Genomic DNA, 26,846 nt, shown 5'->3' on the forward strand with positions numbered 1-26,846 from the left:
TAGGCAATTGTATGTTGTATGTAAAATTATTCTGATGGTAAAAATGAAACAATCCTGTTGAAAATTGATGCAGCCTAAGTGTTGTTTTTAGTCCATTTATTCTCAATGTCCCTAGATTAAACATTACCACTAGAGTCGGCAAAGTAAAAAAAAAATAATAATCAAATTCCACAGTTACTATAATTGCCGCAAATGTCACACTGGCCTATGCAGAATCTCAGCTTTCTAAAGATTGTTTGCCTTCAGCTGACTAGTTCTGCCTGCTATTTTTCTTTACAGGAGCAGCGCATGCATGCCTTGCAGGCTCGTGTGGGAGCCAGTGAGCAGGCTTTGGCTGCACTGGAACAGACAGCCACTGAGCAAATGGAGGGGTTGACCCAGCAGAGCTCCCATGCATTGGACAGGCTTCAGAGACAGCTAGGCCAAGCCTACTCCCAGCTGGAGCAGCTTCATTCTTTCATCAAGGTACTGTACTAACTGTGATGTGTGTGCCTGCAAGTTCTTCACCTGTGAATTGTAATGATTCTGGGTGTACCACCCCCAAGGTTAATTGGGCAAAAGGTAAAGGCGGGGGCCTTGGCATGCTTACCACTGTAAATAAAATAAAGGCTGATGGCAAACCGAATGTCACCTCCCTGGTGATGCTGTGCCAACCAGATACTGTATAGCAAGGCTCACCTCTATGCACAGCACCCACTCTAGGGTCTGGACTGTCCTTTTCCAGAGTTGCCAAGGTGGTTGTGGAAATACCCACAAGCCCCCAGTGGAGTGCCAATGCAGGCCAGCTGACAGTCTTGCCTGGGCCCAGGACGAGATCATTTTAGATATGCCCCCCCCCCCCCCCGCGCACCCAGATCTCTCCTTTTCCCTTGCTCTTCCTCTCCTGTTCCTCTCCTCTGCTCTTCCTCTCCTCTGCTCTTCCTCTCCTCTCCTCTGCTCTTCCTTTCCTCTCCTCTGCTCTTCCTCTTCCTCTCCTCTCCTCTCGTCTCCTCACATCTCTCGCTGAAATTAAGTGTGTGATCAGTCTCTGATCCATCCTGCTCAGACTCTCCGACGGGCAGCGGGCCCCTCCTGCATCACTGTGTCTCTCTCTCTCTTCTCTCTTTTTTTTAATTATTCCATAATTGAATGAATCCCCCTACCCTGGGCACGGGACAACTGACCCGTTTGTCCCCCCCTATCGGCGGGCGTGTGGCAATGTCTTGCCATGTTCCCCAGAGAATAAGTAAATGCAGCTGGGAGCGAGTTGCTGCCCCTAGTGAAGAAGTTAAGTATCTCAGTGTTGTTCATAAGTGGAAATAAATGCATCGCTTTAAAATTTGCCTCTCATTCACCTATGCAAAGCTCTCGCAGAACCCCAGCACTTGGGGTTCAGTATGTTGCTCAAGGACGCTTTGACATCTAGTTGAACCGCCAACCCTGCGATTTGTGGACAATCCACTCTACATTACCTCTAGATGAAAAGTGAAATCATCAAGTGAACTGGTGTGGTGTCGCCAATCATGCAAGCGTTGTACCAGACTGTTGAGGTGTAGAGGGTACTTAACCTCAAGACGAAGCTCTCAATTTACCTGTTAATCAACATTTCAGGCCTATGTGGTCTAGGTAGTGATCAAAATAATAAGAGCAGCTCATTTGATTACAAGATGTGTATCCAGAAGGAGCCCAGAATAGAGCTGTTGCTCCTCTGCATTAAAAGGAACCACATGAGGTGGTTCAGGCATCTTATCATGACACGTCAGCTTGATGCTTCCCTGTGGACGTATTCTGGGATTCCATGTCCAACTGGGAGGGGCTGGACAAAATGACCTAAAATCAAAATCACGTTTCATTGAGCATTTTACCTCGATAACGATTAACGAAAGATTTTTTTCTTGTACTTTAAATATGCTCAACTATTAAAGGTAGAATTTTTTTTCTAATGAAAGCGTGCATATCTTATCTTTATGAATTTAAAATAATTCAAGGAAACACACAGATGCACTATTATGGTTATTTATTGAATAATTTAAATCACAGCACACATTGCTTGAAATAAAGACATGTTGTGAAAAAAGTTTTTTTTTTTAGTTATTAAAAGTAAGAAAGCAAGTTTCTAAAAAACATTTAGAAAATAAATAACTTCACCGTTTCAGTGTCTAAACGTAACTGTCTTCGCGGCATGATGGTCACGTTTTGTCAACTAAACTTTAGTGCAACGGCCACAAAAACGACCAGAACCTCACTTTGATCGGTAACTGGCTCATAGTCACCTTTTGTCGACTAAACTTACTACTTCTGTGTAGGGCTGGGCATCAAGAACCGATTCCTACTTGGAATCGTTTCAAAAATTACGATTCCAGTGGAATCGTTTCTCTATTAGAATCGTTTGAAATCGTTTGGAGGATTTGGTTTCAAATCTGATCATGGGTTCCAAATTTAACATGCACAAGTTTTAGTTTCCGTAGTGGCCAGGCGCTTGTTGTGTTGCAGCCATGGAGCACAGTAAGCAGCGCTCTAGTGTGGCTTTATTTTACGTTGAAAAAGCTTGGTAAAACTGCAACCCACCATTGAATCAAAATAAAACTTTCCTCTTATTTGTGAAATAAGCATGGGACCCGTTTCAACTCCACCCCTCAAAGAATTGGAATCGAGAATAGATAACAACTGGAATCGAAAGGAAGAATTGGAATTGGAATCAGAATTGTTAAAATCCAAACAATGCCCAGCCCTACTTCTGTGTCGTCTGAATGCCATAATGTTTTCAAACGATGGACACTACGTTTTTCTTTGCTGCAAGCTGCTCCTGTTGCTCAGTTGACTCTGTGTTTAAGTTCTTCTCCATGTGTTGTTTCCATGAGGCAGACTGGACGGAGCAGAGTCACGTGACTGCACACGCGGTGGTATGTTTTTATGAGGAAAGTACATGAAGACACACACTGGGGAAAGTATTAACAAGATTTAAAAAAAACTAAATAACTGACGGTTAGAGGTTCTAAATTTCGGTTTACTTTTCTATTAATCGTCCAGCCCTACCCAGAACACACTGGAGAGATCACACATCCCACCTGGCTTGGGCAAACTACAGGAGCCCCCAGGACCGGCTTGGGGATGTGGCTAGGAAGAAGAACGTCAGCACTGCCTTGCTTAGCCTGCAGCCACCACAACTGGATAAATGTCAGCAGATGTGTGGATGGATTTGTATGTGTCTATGTGCCATTATGCATTTCCACTTTCTTCCAATACATAGGGAGACACAGGCCATCACTGTGAGAATACCGTGACCCAATGGGAATGGGCACTATTGTCTTTGTCTCGGCCTAATCCATCACCTTGAGGTGTGTTTGTGTGTCTGTGTCACTCTGCCTGTGTGTCTGGCAGAGACTGATAAAGTCTGTCCATCAACTCTGTTCAGCTGACACCTGTCTATCAAAGGAGGAAACGGTTTGGCAGAGATAGATAGTGATGGCACACACACACATAAATCAAGTGGCAGATCATGGACACAGTTTAGTGGCAACTAAACTGCTTTTGTCCTTACCAACCAGAAATTACTGAAAGTATTCTGGTCCTTGTATGGCTCACTTGCATCTGAGCAGAATTGGAGGTTGATAGGATGTTTATTCTTGTTTATTTTTCCTAACCTCTGATTTCTTTTACACATCTTCTTTTTTCACACATATGCATTTACATAGTAAGAAGAGACACACTTGCATGCAATCTATATGTAACCTACAAATAGAGGCTGCACTGCATGTGAAAGCACACGTGTATAGAAATGCATAGAAATACAGTTCACACTCATATAACTCCTCTCCTCCATTCCCATAACCCAAGGCTGGTGCGGCCATTGTGTTGTTGTTGAGGATTCACATCATTGTTTCCCTCCCGATGGCTCCTGTGATTCCCTATAAGAACACCAAGCCCTTTGATTGGACTGCCTGACGTCCAGAGGAGATTTACTCTTGTCATGTATTGATCAGGACCGGAGGGCTGTGTGTGTGTGTGTGTGTGTGTGTGTGTGTGTGTGTGTGTGTGTGTGTGTGTGTGTGTGTGTGTGTGTGTGTGTGTGTGTGCGTGTGTGTGCGTGTGTGTGTGCGTGTGCGTGCGCGTGCGTGCGTGCGTGCGTGTGTGTGTGCGCATGAGCTTGTTGTTTTGTTCTTTGTGCCTGTATATGCTGTGTGTGTGTGTATTTGTGTGTGAAGATTGTTTTTTATTGTGTGCCAGCAAACCCTTTTGGCCCCTGCACACGCCCCAGGCTGTAAGCATTGCTGTTGAACTGCTAAACAGTGGCCCTGCATGTAGTGACTACTCCACAACAAACACACACACACACTAAAGGTAGTTATCTTGCAAAGAATATTTTGGCTTGTCATCCCTGTTGGAAAGTGCAACATTGTACAGAGGTAATTTTTTTTTTTTTTTCTGAAGATGTATGAGTATTTTTGTTATCACTTTAATTGCTGTATGTCTTAGATACAAAGTACCACAATGATGTAACAACACATTTACCTGTGATTACCTTATATGATCCCTTTCACATACCCTTTCTGTTAAAGGTGCTTGCATAATTAAATATCGTACTCTAGTTTATAGGGTATTTGAACAACTGTTAACAGCAGTTGTTTATTTTTTTTACATTAGTGCCTGCCTAATCTAACAAAATGAAAGCCTTTCTTTTTCTTCCCGCTCTGCTCTTTATGTTTTTGAATGGCCCTTTGTGTCCTCATGTGTGTGAAGAGGTTCAGAGGTAGCTAGTTATTAAAGAGGATATCTTTTTGCTGCTCATTTGATCCCCCATCTCTATGCCGTAATCCTCGTCCTGTCTAAATTGCTCCTCTGGCAATTGTGATTGTGTACTAGCCAGGCTAAGAGCTCTTAGCAAACGTACACAGACCCTCCAACCCCCCCTCCCACCCTTTGTCTCTCCCAGGGCTGAGAATGAGTGATAAATTCACCCCTTAATCTCTTTCTAGATTCTTCCACATGCAGGCTTTAGGTCAATTGAATGTAACCCTTGACTAGTCACAGTGAATATCTATTAGGCTGTAAATAAAAGAATAGGATCTCCGACTGTTAGTTAATGAGCTGTGTATTCCTTAAGGGTAAACACACAGCTCTGATCACCAAAAAGAGCTAAAGCTGGCTCCCTTCATTAGGAGGTGGACGATGGTTATTATGATATTTGCTCGTCCTCTTTAATCAGTCTTATTTTGCTTATTTACACCTACATGGACGTAGTAGGCCACCTATGAAACTGGATTTGAAATTCAATTCAATCAAACTGGTCTCACTTCTGTTATTTAGAAGGAGCAAGTCGAAAAGCATCTGGACTCGCTGACTCCAAGGACAATTCACACGTTTCTTGTTTTATTTTAAAGTCTTACGGTTTATACATTAGACGTAAGTTGAAAAACTAGTGTTTGCTCTGTGAGTAAATGTATTTAACCCTTGTCCTCTTCACTTTATCATTATTTTAATCTGTATGGGCTTTGTATAATGTGATCGTGTTGGTGTTCTTACTTATCTCCTTTGGATTTCTGAATGCCTGTGCTCTGCTTGTGTATATTTGATGTTGCTAATAGACAAATAGCAACCCTCCACGTACTCCAGCTGTGAGCCTTAAACCACTTATTCAGTATTCTCCTGTGAGAACCACCACTTGCTTTGTAAACTGCACCTGGTCCACCTGTGTGAAATTAAGAGAGAGGAGCTGAGATGTTTGCTGCAATTCAACATTGTTCATGTGTGATTACCCTTGTTACTGTAATGCACTTGAGTGTTTTCGTATGTTTGTACTTTTGTTTTTGTATGTGTGCACACACTGTACTTCTTGCTTGCTTGCTTGGCTATATTGTGTACTGTCCAAGAGTTTTTTTTTTATTTTGTTTTTGTGTACAGCAAGTTCTCCTGTCTCTATCTTTCCCTCATCTGACCATCTATTCCAAGGTCAGCTTTTCAGCAGGCTTACAAGGGAATGATACAGAAGATTATTGCCTCGATCAATAAGCTCAAAATGAAGCAAAGGGGAGTTTACTTTATTGACTTTCTCGTGTACAGTGGCAGTTTTAACATTTAATTGTCTCTCTGTATTTAGAGCAAACTCCCATTTAGTGCCCGACAACTGTGCCATCCCAGGCCTGCCTCGTCTCGCTTCCCATTCACTCGGGCAACATTTGAAACAGCCCCTCGTAGCTTAATTATTGACAGTGTTATGCTGCCCTGTTGTACTGTGAGACATTGAGAAAGCAAATAAATAAATGAATGGCGTTTTTTTTCAGTAGCTCTCTCTTTCTCTCCCTGGTGCATGATTCTCTGTCTGTGGAGATTTTAGCAAAACTTGGGGTACGTTTGGTATCAAAGCTGTGTTCCCTCAACTTTCAATCGACAGGGCAACAAACCCTCAGGTCCACATTCCTACAAGGGAGCGTGAGGCGAAACCGAAAAAAAATCTGAGTGTGTCAAACTCAATATTCCTCCATAATGTACTAGGCCTCTCTGGCGCATGCTTGATCAATTTCATTTATTCATCTGGCAGGCAGAGCTATCCTTCTTGTTTTTCTACATCCATTTCATCATCATCCTCTTCTTTTTTTCTTCCTTATTCTCCTCACCCTTCAGGCCCTGGCCAGTGAAATACTTTTAGACGTTCAAGAGGTCAAGCAGCAGTTGATGAAGAGGAGGAGGTTGAGGCAGTCCAACGCTGTGGCAGCAAAGGGCAGCCTCTCAGCCAAGTCTATGATCAAAGCCAAGTCCATCGCTGCCTCCATCCTCAATATGTCAGAGAATGATCTCGCAGACATAATGGATACTGATCAGGTAAGGCCAAAGGACAGTAGGTCAACATTTCATATAAATGCCAACTTTAGGATCTATATCTCTCTAGATTACGCCCAGAGCACTCAACATACCTATAATAGATTTTCTGTACTGTCAAATTTAAAAACATCCTAAAAGTTTTCAGCAGGTTCTGCTTTGTGATTGCACCAGAGGACTGGGAAAGACATTACATCATCAATATCAACTTGTAGCTTTGCCTCTTTTTCAATTGAGACTAAATGAGGTGCTACAGTAACTTTGGCTTATCCTGTGGAAACAAATGCTGTAGATTGGCATTGGTGTGTAGAGGAGAGGAAATATGTAGAAACATAATTCTTCTGTTCTAAATTCATTTCGCCTTTATCAAACAGTATAGTAGTAGCCTTGCTGGAAATCTCTGCTTCTGTCTGACCTTCTCTTATTAATGGGTAGATAGATTCTGGCAGGTAAGCAAGGTTGAATACCAAGTAAAGGTGAACCACACACCAAGGTATGTCACTAATAAGTTGGGAAGTTGCAGTCCAATAGAGAAGGATGTGGCTTCATGTTTAAAACCGGTGTTCTTACTCTCAACAAGATCAAAAACCTGTCAACATCTGCAGCACCTGTCAACTTGATACAAGATTTAATACCGCACAAGTTGAGTAAGTACAACTCTTTTCATCGAACTGAAAATCCTTGCTATTGACTGTCGGCCGCTTGCAAAAGTCTGAGTTTCACACTCTTTTCCAACTTGATGGGCCCTTTCTCTACCATAGATCATACCCAGCTATGTCATCAATTAGCAATCCCATGTTACAATCAACCTCCCATCCCCAGGGACTTCCTCCCATCTATCACAAGATGAGAGAGGGCGCTCTAGGCACTTACTCACACTTGAAACCAATTTTAGCCCTTTGCAGGCCAGCTCCACCCAGAAGATGACAGGGAACAGTTTCTCACTTGATGAAAAGTCCCCCTTATCAGAGCTGAAACCTCTGCGTGTAAAACACTCTCCTTGCCACTTGTTTTTTTTTTCTGTCGTATTAATGGTGGTTAATGGCGTGTTGCTTGGTGCCTGAACATGGTGGGTGTGTTTTTCCTGTTTTGTTAATTGAACATTCATACATCACAGCGCTGTTGAATATGCACACACGCACCAGAGAATTGTAAATTTTGTGTCACAGTGAGGTTTACAGTATAGGTGTGTGTTACCGGGTGTAATTTTGAATGTCAGAAATAGATCCCGAGATAAATGGTTTGTTTCTGTACGTGCATCTGTACAGAGGTGTATTAAGGTGGGTGTCATGGAGAAACTACAGTATTTAAAATGTGTACTAATTGAAACTCCTGCTGGACACATTCAAATATCTTTATGGAAGTGTGTTTCTATATGTAGATGTTGGTCAGCTTGGGCTTGGATGTAACATAAAATCAAGTGCATCCTACTTAAACCAGCCTGAACTTAACTATACTTCACTAGTTGTGAGCATTTAAAAAATGGATATATGTTTGACTACAACTATCCACATTCTGAACTGAGGCTGGTTTGTGACACATTGTTGGAACAATGGTGAAAATGATTTAAAAGTTTTTCAGAGTTGAGGTGTCATGATACTTGTTTCAGAATTGGAATTTCTTTTCCCCCTCACTCAAAGTAATGTATGGAGCTTTTGCACAACCTTTGTAGATTGTAGATGTTTTTCTGTAGACTTGAGGACGTGACATGAGGTTATCAGGATGTCCCAGCAGTCTTCAACAAGTCCAACAGATAGCAAGTGTATTCATTTATTCACATGGTAGTGCGCTACCAGTGTGCTGAATGAGCGCTAAGGGCCCAATGGGATTGCTTTTACTTTTCAGTTTTACTTTTAAATGAGAATACTCCATTGCTACTTTTCTTTAGTTTGGCAGATTTCTCTTGTCAACAATATTTGCTGAGGTTTTTAACATTGTGCACTGGTACTTGCTTTTGAAATCAATGCATTTTGAATTTCAGACTTATCAAAATTTCTACATGAATTATTCCTGGTTGTGGTAATATTTTAGGAGAACTTTGGGACCAGATGACCTCTGTGTAATGAACACCATCTTTTCCAAAGGCTGCATATTTTCTTTCCTCCAGAGCATTAGTCTTGGGTTGTTGATTTGTCCCTGCAAAGAAACCAGAGCTTTTGCTTGAGGTATTTTTCTGAACAGAAATGTGGTTGTCACAAGGCTACAGTATTTGTGCAGCTGGTTCTGCAGTTATAGACAGCATAACAATGAACATGTTTTCAGCTATTTCATGGGAATGGGGAATTTGTTCACTTTTTTGTGTGCTTTTAATGTATTAGTTGATTTTTAAAGCTTTTAAAAGTCAAATAGAAACTTACAGCTGCTCCTTACACACAAGCACATACTGTATACAAACAAACACAAAATCAGTGTATGGATATAGATGCAAAGAAGAGTCAAAGTGTGCTCAAACATCCACACATGCTTACACACATGTATCACACTGCACATTGTTTATTTGCCTCTGTCCATTCCATAGCTTTCAACAGAGGACCAGAGAGGGCCGAGCAGCTCCAGGCTCCCCTGGCAACTTGTTGTGGAGTTAATGACCCAGATGTAATAAGGCTGTAATTGCCAGGCCAGTTTGTTTTGCACCTAATGTTTGATAGAGGGTCAGTGCTTTGTTATATATCTACCAAGGGTGGGCAAGCACTCTCACGCACATGTACTCCTTCACACACCATGTTCACCCCTGCAGAAGGCTTGAAAACAGTAGTCTCCTCTCTCACCCTCTTTTTCTCTCTCGCTATTATAACCGCACACTCCCCACCCCCAGTCTCTGCCTACTTCTCAGTTACTTGGAGCACCAGGCACAATAAGGCATACACTGAAATTAGCCTAGACCAACTGCTATCACCTGGGATCACACATAGAGGGTACCAGGAAGCTGGGGAACACCAGTGAGAAACGCATGCTTAATCCAAATATTATAATTATTGTTATTATAATAAATGTTATTATTATACAGATTACACACAGGCCTGAATTACACACACATGCTCACTACCTATACATGCACTAATGGAGAGATGTCAGAGTGAGATTGCCAATGGAAAGGCAGTTGGGGGTTCGGTGCCTTCTCAAGAGCACCTTGACAGTGCCCAGGAGGTGAACCTCTAGTCCCAGCCAGCTCACTGAGTATCTTTCTCAAGAGGAGGCACCTCTCCAGCTACCAGTCCACCACCATACTTGGATGGACCACTACCATGGATATGGCCAATGCCAAAATCTTATATGTCCCAGATAGGGCTTCAGCTATCGATTATTTTAGAAGTTGAGTATTCTACTGATTATTACATCGATTAATCGAGTAATACTTTTGCTTTATTAAAGAGCAGTAGTAAATATACAATAGAAAAAAATAAAATGAACAACTAACCCAATCAACTAACCAGCTCTGTGTCATCGCAATGTGGACAGTGTTTGACTCCCCGGGTTTTGCGTCATGTGGGGAGAGCTTTTATCTCAACCAGAAATCCTATTGATTTACTTTTAATGCTAACATTAACATTACCTTGTGTCAGGTCCACTCCCTGGACATGCGTAACATTAGACCGGATGCTTCCTGCTGAGAGGCTGAAGCATTGATGTTGTGCTACTGTAGTAAGCTAGTACTCTCTCTTCCTCCATTTTGCAATCCGCACCATCTTCTTCACGTCATCTGTACACAGCCTGTAAGCGCATTGTGTGACAATCATCCGTGTGAAACACAATGGGCTGTATATAGTTATATGGATTAAACAAAACTTTGATGCAAATAATTTGCGTCGTTGATTTTTAGTAATTACTCAAAGTTACTCAAGTAATTCGTCTTAGCCCTAGTCCCAGCCAGCTCACTGAGTATCTTTCTCAATTGTGTAAAATGTTGTCCAGCAGAAAGGAAATGAATTCTTCCCAATAATCAATGCACTCTGCTTTTTTAAATATAAAGGTTAAAAAGCCTTTATTATGTTGATATTATATATTTTTTTTCTATGGTACTGAATATTCTTCACATTTGGAATTTATGCCACGTGTTCAATCAGCTGCTTTAGGCAAAATAATAGAGATAATATGATTGATAGGCACTGTACACCTAAGTTTGACATTGTTAATAATGTTCTCATCTAAAGGTCCTTAAATGTAGGTTGCAGATTTTTTGACTCACTCACATTAATATTGATATGAATATTGGGTGATCTTCAGAGCGCACTGGTGAAGTCAGCATCTGAAGCGGACTCTATCAAAGTTCACATAAAGTTTGCATGAGCCCCCTTGTGGACTTTTGGCATTGGACAGCCCTTTGCTGTCCCAGACTTCACAGGACTGTGCCCGTTAGGTCCGTTTGCAAGCGCAGGGGCTTTTAGATTCAGCCGCACACACACTTTTCTCCCCCTCCTGCCCTCCCTGGGTCCCTGTGGGGCAGTACAAGGCTCGTCACATCATTTCAAGCAGCAACACCTGGGGTTTGAAGTGAAGAGGTAACACATTAGTGCTGAGCTGTACATGGCCGTGCAGTCGCTCTTCTTTCTGTTCATTAACAGTAACAAGGCTACCACTCTGTTAGGTCTTTATACATGAGTAGCATGCAAACGTATAATGGCATACCTTGCCACTGAGTCTCCAGAGAGCTTCTTCAAGGTCCTCGCTGGTGTGATGCTACAATTCCGCCCTCAAGCAGGAGACTCACAGAGGCCAATCTAAAGATACAGCAGCAGGTTCTCTATCAAAACATCAAGTATCGCTAGTCTGATTCATTTGAAATATTTATATTTTCTCCATATACAAAACGCTAAGATTCCTAGGATTATCTTTTAGACTCCTACCTGTCATTGAAATAAATGTATTTGCTGTTGTGTTTGCAGGGGGCAGAGGCCCGTTCAGAAAGTCCAAGAGACCAGGAGTGGCTGGACCACCTGAACCACATCCTCCAGCAGAAGGTCAGACTCATACCCATCTGCAATAATGATAACACAAGTCACACATACAAAAGCTATCAGCAGCCTCCCTTCACTAGCACAGCTCTTATTTGAGGTGTAGATTTGTATAACAACTGTTGTCTAGAGCAGTGGTTCCCAACCTTTTTTCCTTGGCGCCCCCCCTACTTATGTCTAAGAAAAGCTGAGCCCCCCCCTCCGAAACCGAAGTTGAGGTAACTTTCCCTTACTTTCTTTTTTGATACAGAGGAGTTATCAGCACTTTTACGTTTCTTCGCCATGTTTCGTTCATAAAATAGTGATGCCGTGGCGGCAGGAAAAACGAGGATGATAGCAGCTAACAGCTGACCTGATGACAGCAAGGGTCCCAGGTTAAGAGCTCCCGGAGGTTTGGCCTACTAAGTAACCTGCCTACAAGTTTAAGCGAGAACAAAAATATATAGTTTTTATACAGACTTTTGTATACATTATATATTCTAGTGTATTATCATAATTTCTTTAACATGTGCAAATATTTTTTTTTTTTACCTCAACCTCAAACCAGATAAAGACTCGCGCCCCCCCCTGTGATCTTTGCTGCCCCCCTTAGGGATCCCCGGACCCCAGGTTGGGAACCACTGGTCTAGAGTGTCAAAAGGGAACAGAAAATTGGCAGAAACTTTTTAAAGTTTATGGAAACAAAGATAGTGTTATTCTTACTTGGCAACACTTTGCACTGGTTTAATTTCCTTAAGATTCCTTTAAGAAGGAAGACGGCCAATGTTTTGTATTGCTTTATATAAGCAAAAAGGTGTATTAATTTGTTATCACTCCACCACTATTTAATCATTTTCTGTCACTTACTCAGTGTCGGTGACATAGAGAAAGTTGAAATGGTCGAAGCGGAAACAAATTATTTCATTGCAAAACTTGTTTATTTTAAAATTGGTCAGATGTTTACATTTATTTCTGAAAAGCTATACAGTATATTGTCAAAAGTAGTATTACCAAGGTAAATGTATTAAAGAGATATTTTGTTATATATTGACTTTTTGCTTGGAAATTTAGTTAAAGCAGCCATATTATGCTCATTTTCAGGTTCATAATTGTATTTTAAGGTTGTACCAGAATAGGTTTACATGGTTTAATTTTCAAAAAACACCATATTTGTGTTGTACTGCAGTGCTCTCTCTCACTGCTGCAGATCCTCTTTTCACCTGGTCTCTGTTTTAGCTACAGAGTGAGACCTCTTTTCTTCTTCTTCTGTACTATCTTTGATTGCACTGCACATGCCCAGTAGCTCAGATGTAGATCATGTCAGCTAGCTAGCTCCATAGATAGTAAAAGAAAGGCTGTTTCTACAACTTTGGTCAGTTACAAGGCAGGATTAGCTGGGAGACTTCAAAATGAGGGCGCACATGTAAGTAGTTCTTTTGTAGATTATGGTGAACTTGTGTGTGTTGTAGCAGTGCTTTGCTATTGAGAACGAGGTAGCATGCTAGCGTTAGCATGCTAGCGTTAGCCATAGCGTTAACATGCTAACGCTACGAGCTAATGGTTGCGGTTAGCCTGCTCGTTTCGGCTTGTGACGTCACAAGCCGTGCCGATTTTGAACAGCTCACCCAGAGACTGAAGGCAGGACACATTCAGAAACTGTATCTCACTCTAAAGAGCATGGGTGGATTTTTTTCAAAGTTTGTATGTGTGTGGAAGCACCAGAGACACAACATAACACCCCAAATCCCAGCAAAAGTGATTTTTTCATAATATGGGCACTTTAAAGAATAATTAATTCATGTTCATTCAAGTTTAATTTGTATTTAAGGATTGAATCATAGTGTAACTTTATGTATCCAACTACGAATAATTACAAAGCCATAGGCTGTTAGACATTTTTTAGTGCAATTGCAAGTAGCTGTTTTTTTGTCTAGATTCCTATTATTACACCAAATATTTTAGCCTAACATTACAGATATTTGGCTTTGTTAGTCTTCAGTGTAGAAGAATTTGGGCACCAGTTTAACCCAGATACAGTAAATGGAGGAATTTTTTGTTCCAACCCCAATAATGTGTCCTGATCCAGGCTCAGAAAACAACAATGATGCAAAAGATTAAACAAAGAAAAGCAACTACATCCTTACTGTGTGTGTGTGTGTGTGTGTGTGTGTGTGTGTGTGTGTGTGTGTGTGTGTGTGTGTGTGTGTGTGTGTGCGCGCGCGCAGCCACTCATCTGTGAGTGCTCTGCTGGAGCTTTACTTGAGTACTGTCAACGTCTGCTCGCTGTGATATGTGTATGATTGAGAGTGTCGACTCTGTGTATGTGTGTCTTTCTTGTGTTCCTGTCAGCGGCTGCCACAGGCACTCATGCGTCGCCTTCGCACCACGACACACACCAGACAGTGTTCTCCTGTTCCCCAGATCTTCTTCTGACCTTTCCACCTTCCTCTCCCCCTCCCACACACACACACACACACACACACACACACTACTGAATCCATGTTTTCCCTTCTAGCTGGACAGCTCTCAGTCCCTGTTCTCTGTCTCTCTCTGCCATCCTCCACTGTCCTGCATTCCTCTCTCTTTCTCTCTCTCTCTCTTTGGCTCAGACCCCGAGGCAGCTTGTTAGTGGGGAACTAAATATTGATTTGGCGGGCCTGTCGATGCCGAGAGAATGAGCTAGTGTCCACCAGAGACCTCGGCACCGGCAGCCTGCTATCGACGTTTTCCGTGGGCAGAACAGGGGTGGTGGAAGGGGGAGGGAGTGGATGAGCTGGTGTGGGGAGTGGAGGAGGAGAAGACTGGAGTATGACAAGGCTGAGACTCGCCCCTAGGTCTCTGTGGGGACCGCTGGGACCACCGCAGTCATCCCCCCTCACTGCAACAGACTTTTTCTATCCTCTTTCAAGTCCATCTAGTTCTGTTTTTTTTTTCATTTATTTATTTCTATTTATTTATTTTTTCTCCTTTCTCTATCTCGTCTGGTTTTTAAAAGCGTGCTGTCGTATCAGGAGGACACCAGGCTCTGTCTCTGCATGTGTCTCTCGTATTTCGGTTGTTTTTTTCTGACAGGCTGGTGTGACATCTTACATACTAAGAGACCAAGGGAAGGGTCTATGAAGACAATTTCAGCGCCTGTCTATTAGTTAATTAAGGTAGATCTCCTGATGTTGACGTTTTGATAACGTTATGATAACATGTCTATACTGCACATGTCCGCTAATGCTGAGAAGTGAGCGTTTTCTTAGTGAGGGAATAACACTTCAAGAACTCATACTCTATCCTCTTTGCCTCTCTACTCTCTGTCAAGGCTTATGAAAGGCTCACCAAGCAGAACATCTGTGAAGTGGAATGGCCTGGCCTGTCACCCTGCCTGTGACACTAATAACACACTCCCCTAATAGTGATATGATCTTACCCCCGAGCTGCACTCACACACACTTCTTTGGATTAAAAGACACAGTGACAGAAATAGACCCAGTGAAAGGAAAGAGAGAGGTCCATGTCCTTAACTGGCTGGCTGTCACTGAAAGAGGATGAGGATGTGTCCAACTGTGTGTGTATGTCTGGGTATGTGTATGTATTCGTGTGTGCATGTGCACTCTCACGACAGCCTCATCTTGTCACTGTCAGTGCCTAATGGAGCTGCCAGTGGGACAGCACTTTATTATCTCAGTGGCCCTGTCAATAGCAAACCCATCACTCACTCTGTGTGTGTGTGTGTGTGTGTGTGTGTGTGTGTGTGTGTGTGTGTGTGTGTGTGTGTGTGTGTGTGTGTGTGTGTGCGCGTGCGTGCGTGCGTGCGTGCGTGCGTAGATGTGAAAGAGCTGAAGAGTGGTATGTGTGTGTGCATCTGTGTCTCTGTGTGTGGGCCATTGTTCCCCATCGCTGTCGTGCGCTGCCTAACAAGAAAGAGAGACATCCACAACACATCGGCAAACGTTGCAGGCATGGAGATAGGTGACGTGAATGTGTTGAGTTACTACTCCGTTGATGCCAAAGAAGTGCCATAGATTTCTGGAGCCCCCTCACCGCTGCCTCACACGTCTAATCAAAACCAAATGAAACATTGCATTCATTTCCTCATCTTTCACCTCCACTGGTGAGTTAATGAAATCAAGCCCTGCACCTCTCAGTGGAGAGCCACCATAAGCAGAGCTCCATAGCCAGAATTGAGGGACGGTGCTATGTAATAATCATGAGCAGGCCAGGGGGTGTACTGTATGGCTCCATCGCAACCCACCATGAATAAGGCCAGCAGAGAAGATGGAGTGTCCATGTGGGCCATGGGGTCCAGGCACCGGCCCGGGGAAGCATTGATTTAATTGCCTTTGGTTTATTTGTGGAGTCCTAATTATTGACTGGAGGTAGAATTTAATGGGCCAAGTCTTTATGAAGACAGGGAAATGACTGGCTTCTGCTGCTGGCCAATAATGAACAGGAGGACCATGTGCATGCAAGTGTGTGCACATGCATGCAAACACACACGCTCCCTCCAGATCATTTTTCAGACTCATTTTGTACACACACATACCCATCTCAAGCCTCATGACAGCATAATAACATTTAAAAAGTCATTGACTCTGTTGATTTCTTTATGAGAGGACAGTGGTTTGGTTTACTGGTATGGGGTGGCGCTGAGGGCCTGCTAATATTTACTTCACAATCACACCCGAGGGAGACATACAAGCATCACTTCTTATCAGCCTCCAAACTATAACAAGCAGGTGAACATTACATTAAGACACTAGTAGAGACAGGCTGGACCAATTTCGACTGGACTTATTATAAAACAACAAATGCGTTAAATGGATGAACTACAGGGCTGAAATTTTTCCTGTAATTTCAAACCCTTATTGAACTTTGGGGAGGGGCTGCTGCTGCTTATCGCTACGATATTAATGACATCATTTATCTAGTTAAATAACCGACTTTATTCATGTCACTTCTTTTCAAAGCCTCTCACCATATGGGTAGTTCCATAGGGCATTACATCATTAACCCTCGGTATTAAACATATCAAAGGCTCCATGCCTTACTTACAGTGCTAATGCAGCGAGAAAGTTTTCTATTGTTGTCAGTGCTGTGAGGGTGAGGGGTAGTGTGTTGTGTTGTGTGGCTCATTATGCCTCTGTAACGACAAGGAACAGCTCTGAGTCCCACACTTCTCTCTGAAGGATAGTGACTCTAATTAAGCCTCATTTAATGATTGAGCTAATTAAATCAGCCACTCTTTTTCTGTCTCTGTAAATGTGTTTGTATGTGTGTGGAGGGGACTCAAGCCGAGCCTTTGTACTGTAAATATGTCACTGGGACAGTTGCAGGGACCAGGAGGGTTAATCCCAGGAGTAGACTGGTGTTAGTGTTGTTGTTAATACCAGAGCACCCTGTGAGTTATCCTGTACGTTCAACTTGCATTTCACATCAATAGAAACGGCAGATACAGCTTTTTGCTGCTGTTCCTTAGCCATTAAACTGTTGGGTTGATTACTTAACCAGGCAAGCTACAGTATATCAAACAGCACATTTCAGGAGATCAGTTAAAATAGGCCAGGTGAATAATAGTATTATTATTCTTGAGTCATGATGCTATTTTGGAGCTTTAAGGTTGCTGCCAGTTTGATTGTACCCGAGGGTCGTCCTTTGGAGCATAGTGGACTTTCGCTCTTTAAGTTACTACAGGAAGAAAATTAAGGATGAAAGTAGACATTTCGTCATTGAATAAATGACGAGATGTGTTAAATTCCCTCATGTTAGGTAACAAGCATTGAAAGGGAACAATTCTTAACACCTTCTTGTTTTGTATGTGACAGTTTGCGGCAGGCACAGACACTTCTGTTGATTGTAACTGCTTACCTCAGCCAATGAGCCATACTGGTAATCACGGGGTGTTCTTGATTGCTGAATTCTATCTAAAGGTTGCATCTGTTTTGTATGGATATCACCTTTCTATATTTATACCCCAATCGTGCCTGAATCACCTCATTTTCACACCTAATGAGTAGGAACCTGAAACAAAGACCCGGTGCTTTCCGGTGTTTAATCTTGGGTGTATTTAGGTCAGATCCCTAACAAATGCATGTTGCGCACTGAAATGATGTTTCCAAACAACGTATCAAGAAAAGAAGAGATTTTTAATTACAGTATTTGTGGCCCCAAGTGTCCAATTCCCTTTCATATCAGTCTCTAGTGACCTAAAGGGGAGAAAAGAGAGGGATCTGCTCCGCTGCAGGGGTAGGTAATTACGAAGGAGAGAATAGGCTTGTCTGTGCTTTAGTGATTTTCTTACCTGAGCCCCTCTTTGCAAATGTGACATATTCATTATAGGAGATAATCAAATGCAAGACTTTTTAGTATGGTGCCTTTGTGCTTGGGCTTTTTTTTAATCTATTTATCATGCTGTTGTTGTTGTTATTCCCCCGTTTGATAAATTTGATTTTCAAACAAAAGTGAGAAGATCAAAGATCAAAGAGCTGTTTTTACCTCTCTGTGATAAAACTACTGTAACTACTTCTCCTTTACCTTGAATAGTGGCCTAGATTGGAGACGGCTAACCAGCCAGGGACAAAGATTTATAGCAGGAATCCTTCACCACTGTGAAAACGCTCCTGTCGTGCCAATCAGATCCAAAGCCTTACTTTTTTATGGTGATTATTAGATTAACCGGTAGTGTACATCCTTGTTTATTACAGTGATAATATACACTGTACAACTATAAGGTATGCTGTTGTTACAGGTAGACACTCCTGTAGGACTTTAGGACCCAAATGTAATTTTTTTTTAAATTGTAGTTTTAATTAAGCAGCAACAGCTACCTAATTATGGCTGTTACATTTATATTGATAAGGTGGTAAACTAGTGAATAACTGAGAAAGAACACTCAATATTAACATGCTGAGGGCATGCAGAAATTTGAAAGATGTACCCCGTTATATCTCTTTTAGGCTCTCTGATTCCCCCTCCCTCTTCATTCTGACTCATTTAGATATCCAGCAGCCTGACACAATCTTTACAACTACTCATAAATTGGGCCGTTGGAAATAATTGCGCTAACCCGTTCCGAGGGAGAAGACAAAAGAGCTGGAATGATCGATCTTTTAAGAAGAAGAAAAAGTTGATGTGTGTAATGCCACTACCAGACAATGGTCACTGGAGTGCTTCAACTTTGAGCTGCTTCTTGCCTTGAGGTGTGCCCCAGGCTGTAGAATAGCAATGTCATTTAATTGGCTCATAAAAACACCTTTTGCTTGCAGCTCTTGTTCTTGTCTTCACACACACACACACACACACACACACACACACACACACACACACACACACACACACACGCACGCACGCACTCACTCTTACACACACACTTGTCAGTGTCAGTGGCTTTACATGTCAGTTCACTTCTGAAACATGTTCATGAAATCACACCTAGACAAAAAAAGGTCTGCTCTGCAGGGCCTGTTGAATAGTAATGGATGTGAGTTAGCATGGCTTAATGCTACAGTAGCTTTTTTAGTGTTGCCATAGGGGACAAGGCCTCTTGCAAAACCGCGGCTGCGTTGCTTAGTGCTGGCGCAGGCTAGCTCTGCCAAAGGGGACAGGGGCCCGGCTAAATCAACTGTAGCATAACATTAGTGCCAGTTCCTAACACTGCCTTAAGCAGCCCAGGGGATGCGGTAGAGCAGCTGCATCACAGCTTACCTCCAACCATCCTGCAGGGTTTTGGTCCCCAGCAAATGTGGCAGTTAGATGAAAGGAAAGGATAGTCCTGATTGTCCCGTCCATGAGCCTGTGTGTGAGTGCTTGTGTTTCCTTGTGCCAGAATCTGCTGATGTGAGTCACACACACCATAGGGAGGTGAATCTGAATGAGAGGTATTTTATCAAACGCAATAGAATCATTTATCAACCAAGAGACCAAAATGTTCTCTCACTGTACTTGGTGACATAAATCAACTTTAATGAAGCTTTATAAAGATGTTGATGCTGTTGTATTTATGCCTATACAGTAGGGTTGTCAACGAATATTCTAAATTCGAATATATATTCGAGTAGTTTTTAAAAAACGAATTTCGAAGGTGAAAATTAATATTCAAATTAAAAAAAAAAAAAAAAAAAAAAAAGTGGAAAAAAACGCTCGCAGTAGCAGAGCCTGTGCTTTGCGAGTGGGCCGCCTGATCGGGTTCAGGGACAGGTCACAGGAGTCGCACTGTCTGGCACAGCGTCACTGCTGAAAGTTGACTTGTCTTGCATGGAAATGGCAGAAAGTGCAGAGCCCAACTCGACCGCATCAGAGAAAGCGATTTTAACCCCCCAAAATCTAAAAAGCCATGTCTGGAAGTACTTTGGATTTTGGTCGGTAGGAGGTAAAATAGTTGAGCCGCGAGATAAAGTTGTATGCAAGAGATATGCATGAATAAAGGTTAAATGCACTGCTTCCACTGGTTTGATTATTTACCGTTTCATGTCAAGGAAAAGCTCCATGTTTACCACAGCACAGCTCGCTCAGAGCGTTCAATGTTGGTTCTATATCGGCCACTGTGAAACTTCAATTAATGTTAATAATATTTGTTTCAATCACTGAATGAAGTCTGCTATATTTGGGACAATAGTCGCGACCTTAAATTGCTTGCACAAAACTCTCGATCAGCACTCAAAATGTGTTTATTGTTGTTCATTTTAAACCGTTATGCGCACAGCCGCACATTGCGCAGAGAGCGTGAGGGCGAGAGAGAGAAAGTGCTCGAATGAGCGAGCGAGCGAGCGTGAGGTCTGCGGTCTTGGCCATCATTTGATTTACTTGTTTTTGTGTAGGTAATACATTGTCAAATATGTTTAAACTTAAATAGACTACCTATACAAGTAGTTATGTATCTTTGTATTAATTTGTCCTGTTATTGACGTAATGCGCGTCATTGACAAAATGCGCATGCGCAACCAGATGTTCGAATAGTTCGAATATTATGTGTTTTTTTAGAGGGAATATTCGAACGTCATTTTTGAGCTATTTTGACAGCCCTACTATACAGTACGTTACACAGTTTTTGTGCACCCCCGTGGATTAGGGGTTAAGACGCAGACCATAAAACACAACATCCCCAGTACTCTCTTCCCCTTGTGTCTTGTTGTCTCTCCACTGTCCGAGTTAAAGACTTAAAATGCCCTAAAAATACTTAAGATGAAGGAATGGAAAGAAGATAGGGTTTCCTTCATAGTTTTAACATCTGTTTCAAGATTTCACTCATCTTAGGTTTATCTAGATCATGTTTACCTGTTGGTGTTGTTTACCCATATTCCCATATTGGTACTTTTAATGATCCAGTCTCCCTCTTTGCTGTCCCATAGAGCCTTGTGTTGTGGCTGTGTCTCTATTTTAGTGGGTTTGTTTGCATAGTTAGTGGCTCTAAGTGCAATTAGCTGATTGGGAAATTGTGCGCATGTGTGTGTCTGTGCAGATGTGTGTGTGTGTGTGTGTGTGTGTGTGTGTGTGTGTGTGTGTGTGTGTGTGTGTGTGTGTGTGTGTGAGACAGAGAGAGTGAATTCTCCCTGGAGGACAGAGGCAGAGGGAGTTGTCTCAGCAGTTACTTCAGTGTAGTGGTTCTCTGAGGAATAGCGCTGTGTGTTTGATGCATCCAGTGCTGTTGGAACTGATTCCCCACAGCACACATGCTCAAGTACGTACACACACACACACACACACATACACACTTCACGGCACACGGGGCCTTATGTTCTCTGCTCCTGTTACCTTTAATGAAGAGGAGAGATGTGTCAAGGGGCAGCATGACTGTGTGTGTTTTTGTATGAGTTTCTGAGGTTCTCACTCTCTCCAGACATATTGGAAATTGATAAGACGATAGTTTCAGATGTCCTTAAAACATGTCAGCTGCATACCTAATTTTAATATGAGTTTGTGTTAATCACTTCAAAGAAACATGATACCTTGTATTCCCTGATGCAGATGTTATTCAGCAAAGTTTGTTACAGCACTTCAGACTTGTGTCAGCCTGTTTTCTCTGTGTATGGTTCAATAGCTTATGTTTTCACATTCTCTTTCAAGAGATTAAAAGTGAAAGATTTTATGATATTGAAGTCCCTATTTTCAGCTAGGCCAGTCCACATCTCATCTTATGCCATGTGACTTAGGAAACTGCTCAGGGAATGAATTTGTTTCCCTCGCTTGAAAAAGGTGCTTGTAAAAGGCTGCACATAACTTAAAGTGAATATCTATAGGCTATACAGAATGAACGCCTGCTTTTGATCAGGCGCCCTAATGACCATAAAATCCTTGTGTTGATTCAGAGGGAAAACAAAATTAGCCAGAACTCTGAGCAGAAGCCTGCTCACCTCTTTTTTTTTTCAACAACAACTAACCAAACACATATAGTTCCTTCATACTCAACCTTTGTAATCCTGTATGATTAAGTGGACATATATTCTCATCCTTTCACATTCCCAGCATAAACACAGTCTAGTAAAAACACAACAATGCTGTAAATGTCCCCATCGATGCTCATGATGTTTTTGTTATGCCTTGAGGTGTGTCTACTGAAAAGTGATCGCTCTGGGGAAAGCATAGTGTATGTTCAGCCAACCAAAAAAAAGGGGACTGGTCGCAATATTCCTGTGCTTAAAGGATCAATTAAACATTTTTTTAAGTCTATCACAAAACACTACTCACATGCCCACATGTACATTAAAATAGTTTTTGGATGCTGTAATCATTTCTCCTGTCCATATTGGCCAAGAAGAGATCCCCCTCTGACACAATTCCAATGTATTATAAGGTACAAAATCCACAGTCCTTTTCCAATGCAAAATTTATTCTAAAATTTACCTAAAGCTTATATGAGATTTCTCATTTTGTTTCCTCCTAAGGGACCGTTATTTATGGAATGGACCACCGGAGGAAAATAGGGGAGGGCCATGTCTTTTTATTCTTTGTTGAGGTGAGGGTCACCCAACGTTTTTTAGTCTGGGGGGGGGTCACCCAACTTTTGTATTCATGAAAACAGCAAAATTTCAAAGTGGCTTGTTTGGTGCATACTTTTCCATGTAGCTCTCAGTCTCGGCCCCCCATCGCTAGCAGATGGGTCTGACCCAACAAAAATCGCAACATGACAGCAACACGAGTTTGGAGTTGCTTTCTTTGAGAATGCAACCCTTTAGCTAACTGCGCCACCTGTTGCCAAAGTATCGTCACTAACATGAAGATGGAATATAATGAAGCTGACTAGCTCAAAGGTTTCACGTTGCCTCAAGCTCGAGCACCCACGGAAAATACTGAGCATCCACGTGTGCCAGACTGCCAGTAGGCTACATTCATTCAGAATTAAACATTGCAGTTGGTGCTAAGTGGAGCGTGTGAGTGCTGATCGCGGTTACGTGTCAGTTAAACTTCTCATCTCCAATCCTATCTGTATTTGTGAGAAGTGGCGCTGTCCTGAGTTGAAAGATACTTTACGGCTTTATTATCGAGACAATAGTCATGTGTGTTTGTGTCGGCCGCTGTCCGTTTCCTTAGGTTCTGAAATGCAAACATTTTTTGACTACTTTTTTTTTTTTTAAAGGGCGTGCGCCCATGAGCACCCACGTAGGAAAACATAAATCGGCGCCTATGATAGAGGAAGACTGACAGATCTAATATACATATTATAATTTATTTACAAGACTGTCAAAGGGAGACGGGTATCTTTCTGCCCTGTCAGACGCTGCTCTTCCTCTCCTCTGCCTGCTCCGTGGCCGCGTGTGTGCGAGTGACAGCCCGGTCAGCAATCTCTTGTGGAGTATTATAACTTTGAAAAACCACAGGTTCCAGTTAATCTTATAATGGATATGTGTGTTGAGTTATTTAAACAAACGATCGCCCCTTGTCCACGAGTCTCCTGAGAGAGCTGCAGCCAGCTCACAGCGGGTCTGTGAAGGTGGACAGGCCGGGTAGCAAGCCAGCGACCCCGACAGGCACCCGCCAGCTGTCACGTCAGACTGTGGAGCTTCTAAACCAAATTTGCAATTAGCCATCAATTTTCGTAAAACGGCCCATATTTGATAGTTGATTTCTCGCATAAAAAAGTCTCAGAAGTGAATTTAGTAATGAAATAGCAGACGAACAATGTATAAAGTTTCCAGTTGTTGTACACAACAGCAATCCAGTTGTTGTGATTGTTGCAGCGCTTTGCACACCAACACACTTTGAATTTCTGATTGGGCGGGCCAGCTGTCAATGCCGCCCACAGCTCCGCGCCTGGGTCCCAGTGATTTGAAATTGTGCAAACGACAGCCTTTTCAAGGCATTTGAGAAGGAAGGAGTGGTAGCATGCAAACTCCCAAACTGATGCTCGTCTGAGAAATGAAGAATTTTGGATAATGTTCAGCTTCGGCAGCTTTACCTATATACTAAAATATACAATGACTGAGGAAGCCTAGTGACGAGTCCATAGCAACCAGTTAATGTGTTGAATTTGTTATTACCCAGTGTGCTTTGTTGAATTGTCTAAATGTTTTATTGTTTTATTTCATATGAATACTAGTTCACTAGAGGAGTAACTTAGTATTTGAAGTAATGCAGTGATACAGGAAGTGTGCATTCCATGCTTATTGTGTTTCCACAACAATGTTAGTGAGTAAATCTACTGAAATGGCCACCGAGGAGTGTGATGCGTAAGATGAGAAACATGTATTGCTGGTGAAGGGAGGGTCAAGTCTATTTTGACTAAACATCCCGAAACTCCTCCGGTAACCCCTTTAATAAAAAACGAACAGTCCCTAAAGTGGGTCCTTGCTGAGCTGCAATGGAGGGATAGTAACAGAATGAAAAGGCTGATTTGGCAGATGCCCTCTTGATTTATCTGACTTCAATCTTGGAACCCATCAGCTATCGGTCCGACAACAATTTAGTCTTTGGGGGGAATGGCTAATATTTCCACTGTAGCCAGCAGATAACGAATATCTGGGACAAGACTTCCTCTTTCGTGCGCCAGCCATTGTTTATAGTCCGAGTTGATACGTTTTGTAGATCTTTTATGCCCAGACGATATTTTGGCTAATCTTTATAAACAGATATCTGCATATGAATGCAGATCAATAAAAGCTAATAAAAAGCTAAATCCTTGTCAGATGACAGCCGATGGGTTCCGAGATTGCATTTTGGCCAATGCGTTCCGCGTCTTTTGCTCTCCTCACAGACTGTTTACCTGCATGCAACCAAAGTCCACTGAAACATGATTGGTCAATACTACAAACAAACTACAAACGGAAACCAGAACGCTTTATACCATAGTCTTGTCCCGTTGCTGACACATTCTGCATTCATGCAGATATCTGTTTATGGCGATTAGTCTGACTCAGACTACTGACGCCTCATATTAGCTTTAGCTTAGTTTCATATTGCCAGACCATATGCGCAATGTATGTCTGCCTACACCGCTTATCTATTCTGGGATAGGGAAAAAAATGCTCTAGCTTATTTCTATTTCCTTAAACAAATCACACCCGTCCTGGGTGGCGCTAAGCCCCGGATGCAGCGACCGTGCCCTTGGAGAGACATCTGCTGCTGTGTAGCCTGTTTTATAAATTGCTTTGTAAAAACACTCAACATGGACGGTCCCTCAAAAGTTTGAAAAGTCCTCAGGCCCCATCTGAGGTTCTGTTGTTTCACAAAACAGCACATAGTCTCTCTGAAAAGCTGCCAGGTGTCAAAAATCAGACTCTTTTTTTTTTTTTTGTTTTTTTTTTATAGTGGTCCATTTGTGTGTTTTCCTCATTTTCTCTAACCCCTTCTACTACTGCCCCCACACCCTTTTTCTATCCATCCCCTCCCCTGCAGATCCCCTCTGCCGGCCAGCTAATGGAGGCTCTGCGCGTGAAGATGAAGGAGAGGAAAGTGCTGACAGAAGAGCTGGCCACGCTCGCAACACCAGTCAGCGAAAAAGCCTGACTCCCCGGGCTGAGGCTGGGAAAACTGTCATCCTCTTCTTTTTCTCCCTCCCTTCTTCACTCCCTCCCCGGTTCCTACTCAGTGGGAGCTTGGCTGAGCCAAGCTGAGCCGGGGCAGCAGAACCAATATTTGTGAGAAAAGCGCTGTCGACTCACTCTGGGCCACTGGCTCAACACAGCAGCCCGGCTTTTGTAAATGAGCCCTCGACATCTGTGTTAGCACTCAGTGCACTATGTCTATCAGACAGGCCCCTTTAGGGCCAAGCTAATTTACAGTGCAGCCACTCTCCCCCACTCTCAACGCAGACCTGGGGTGATAAGGCAAATGCTTACGCTAATGTTTAAGTTAGACTTTTTTTTTTGCCCTCTTTTACCTCTCTCCCTAATTTATTTGGCACCTGAAGGACCTTAGGGTGCAGGGACTTGACCTAGCAGTGCCAAGTCGACACTTTGAGAAAGTCAAGAGTGCAGCACAGAGCAAAATATTCACTGAAGAGGTTACTACACTGCTCTCAGAAAACATATCCAATGATTGAAGATCTGCATTTTATTCATCAAATGCACTGCAAATATTTATTTCTGAATTTCTTTGTTTGTGGATGTTTAAAATATGTTATAGTTCCTACTCTGCATTTGTTCTGTTTATAATTTTATATGGTAATAATGTATACATATTATGATTTTCTTCTGAAAAGCTCTTCTTATTTTCTAAATAAAAACCAATTTCACTTATTTTTGGCTATATTTTGTTCTTCAAAAACGGCATTATTGTTGGAGTTTCATGGTCGTATTTCTATGTGGTCACTTGTATTTTTTTTTCAGCAGTTCACAGGACTGTCAGTCAGTGTGTGCTTGTGACTGAGGATGCTCTGGTGGACAGCAGGGTTCTCACACCTCTCTCATGATTGACAGCTGACTGTTGGCATGATTCCTGTCTGTAACAAGTGACCCCTGCTGTTGACATCATTAACAAGGGTCCACATGAGCACACGTACACAGCACAGCACAGGGGTGTATTAGAGGAGTGGTTACATCCTTGACATAACTACCTCCAACCCCTTTTATCTGTTTTCCTTTTCCTCCCGCTCTTATTATTCATTTTGAATATTAAACCATGATCCTGATCTTCTCTGTCCTTGAGTTGGCATCCTACACTAGAGACCACACGCTCTTTCCTTCAAGTCATCCTTTTTTC

The 26,846-nt window shown here is 42.3% G+C and overlaps 1 protein-coding gene across 4 annotated transcripts in view; it reads left to right on the forward strand.

Moving 5' to 3' along the window:
* The window catches only part of cntln (centlein, centrosomal protein), a 90,343-nt gene extending 63,960 nt beyond the window's left edge, over positions 1-26,383 (forward strand). For 2 of the 4 annotated variants that reach the window (XM_031276828.2, XM_031276829.2), the window contains exons 24-27: positions 280-465; positions 6,601-6,798; positions 11,679-11,753; positions 25,542-26,383. In XM_031276828.2, the coding sequence (XP_031132688.1) occupies positions 280-465; positions 6,601-6,798; positions 11,679-11,753; positions 25,542-25,652 (570 nt within the window). In that variant the 3' untranslated portion in view covers positions 25,653-26,383. Of the gene's footprint in view, positions 1-279; positions 466-6,600; positions 6,799-7,230; positions 7,443-11,678; positions 11,754-25,541 lie in introns of those variants that run through there. The other 2 variants (XR_004897021.1, XR_004897020.1) reach the window with 2 other exon arrangements.
* Positions 26,384-26,846: the final 463 nt, after the last annotated feature.

This window comes from Sander lucioperca, chromosome 4, assembly GCF_008315115.2.
Source record: "Sander lucioperca isolate FBNREF2018 chromosome 4, SLUC_FBN_1.2, whole genome shotgun sequence".
Lineage (NCBI taxonomy): Eukaryota > Metazoa > Chordata > Actinopteri > Perciformes > Percidae > Sander > Sander lucioperca.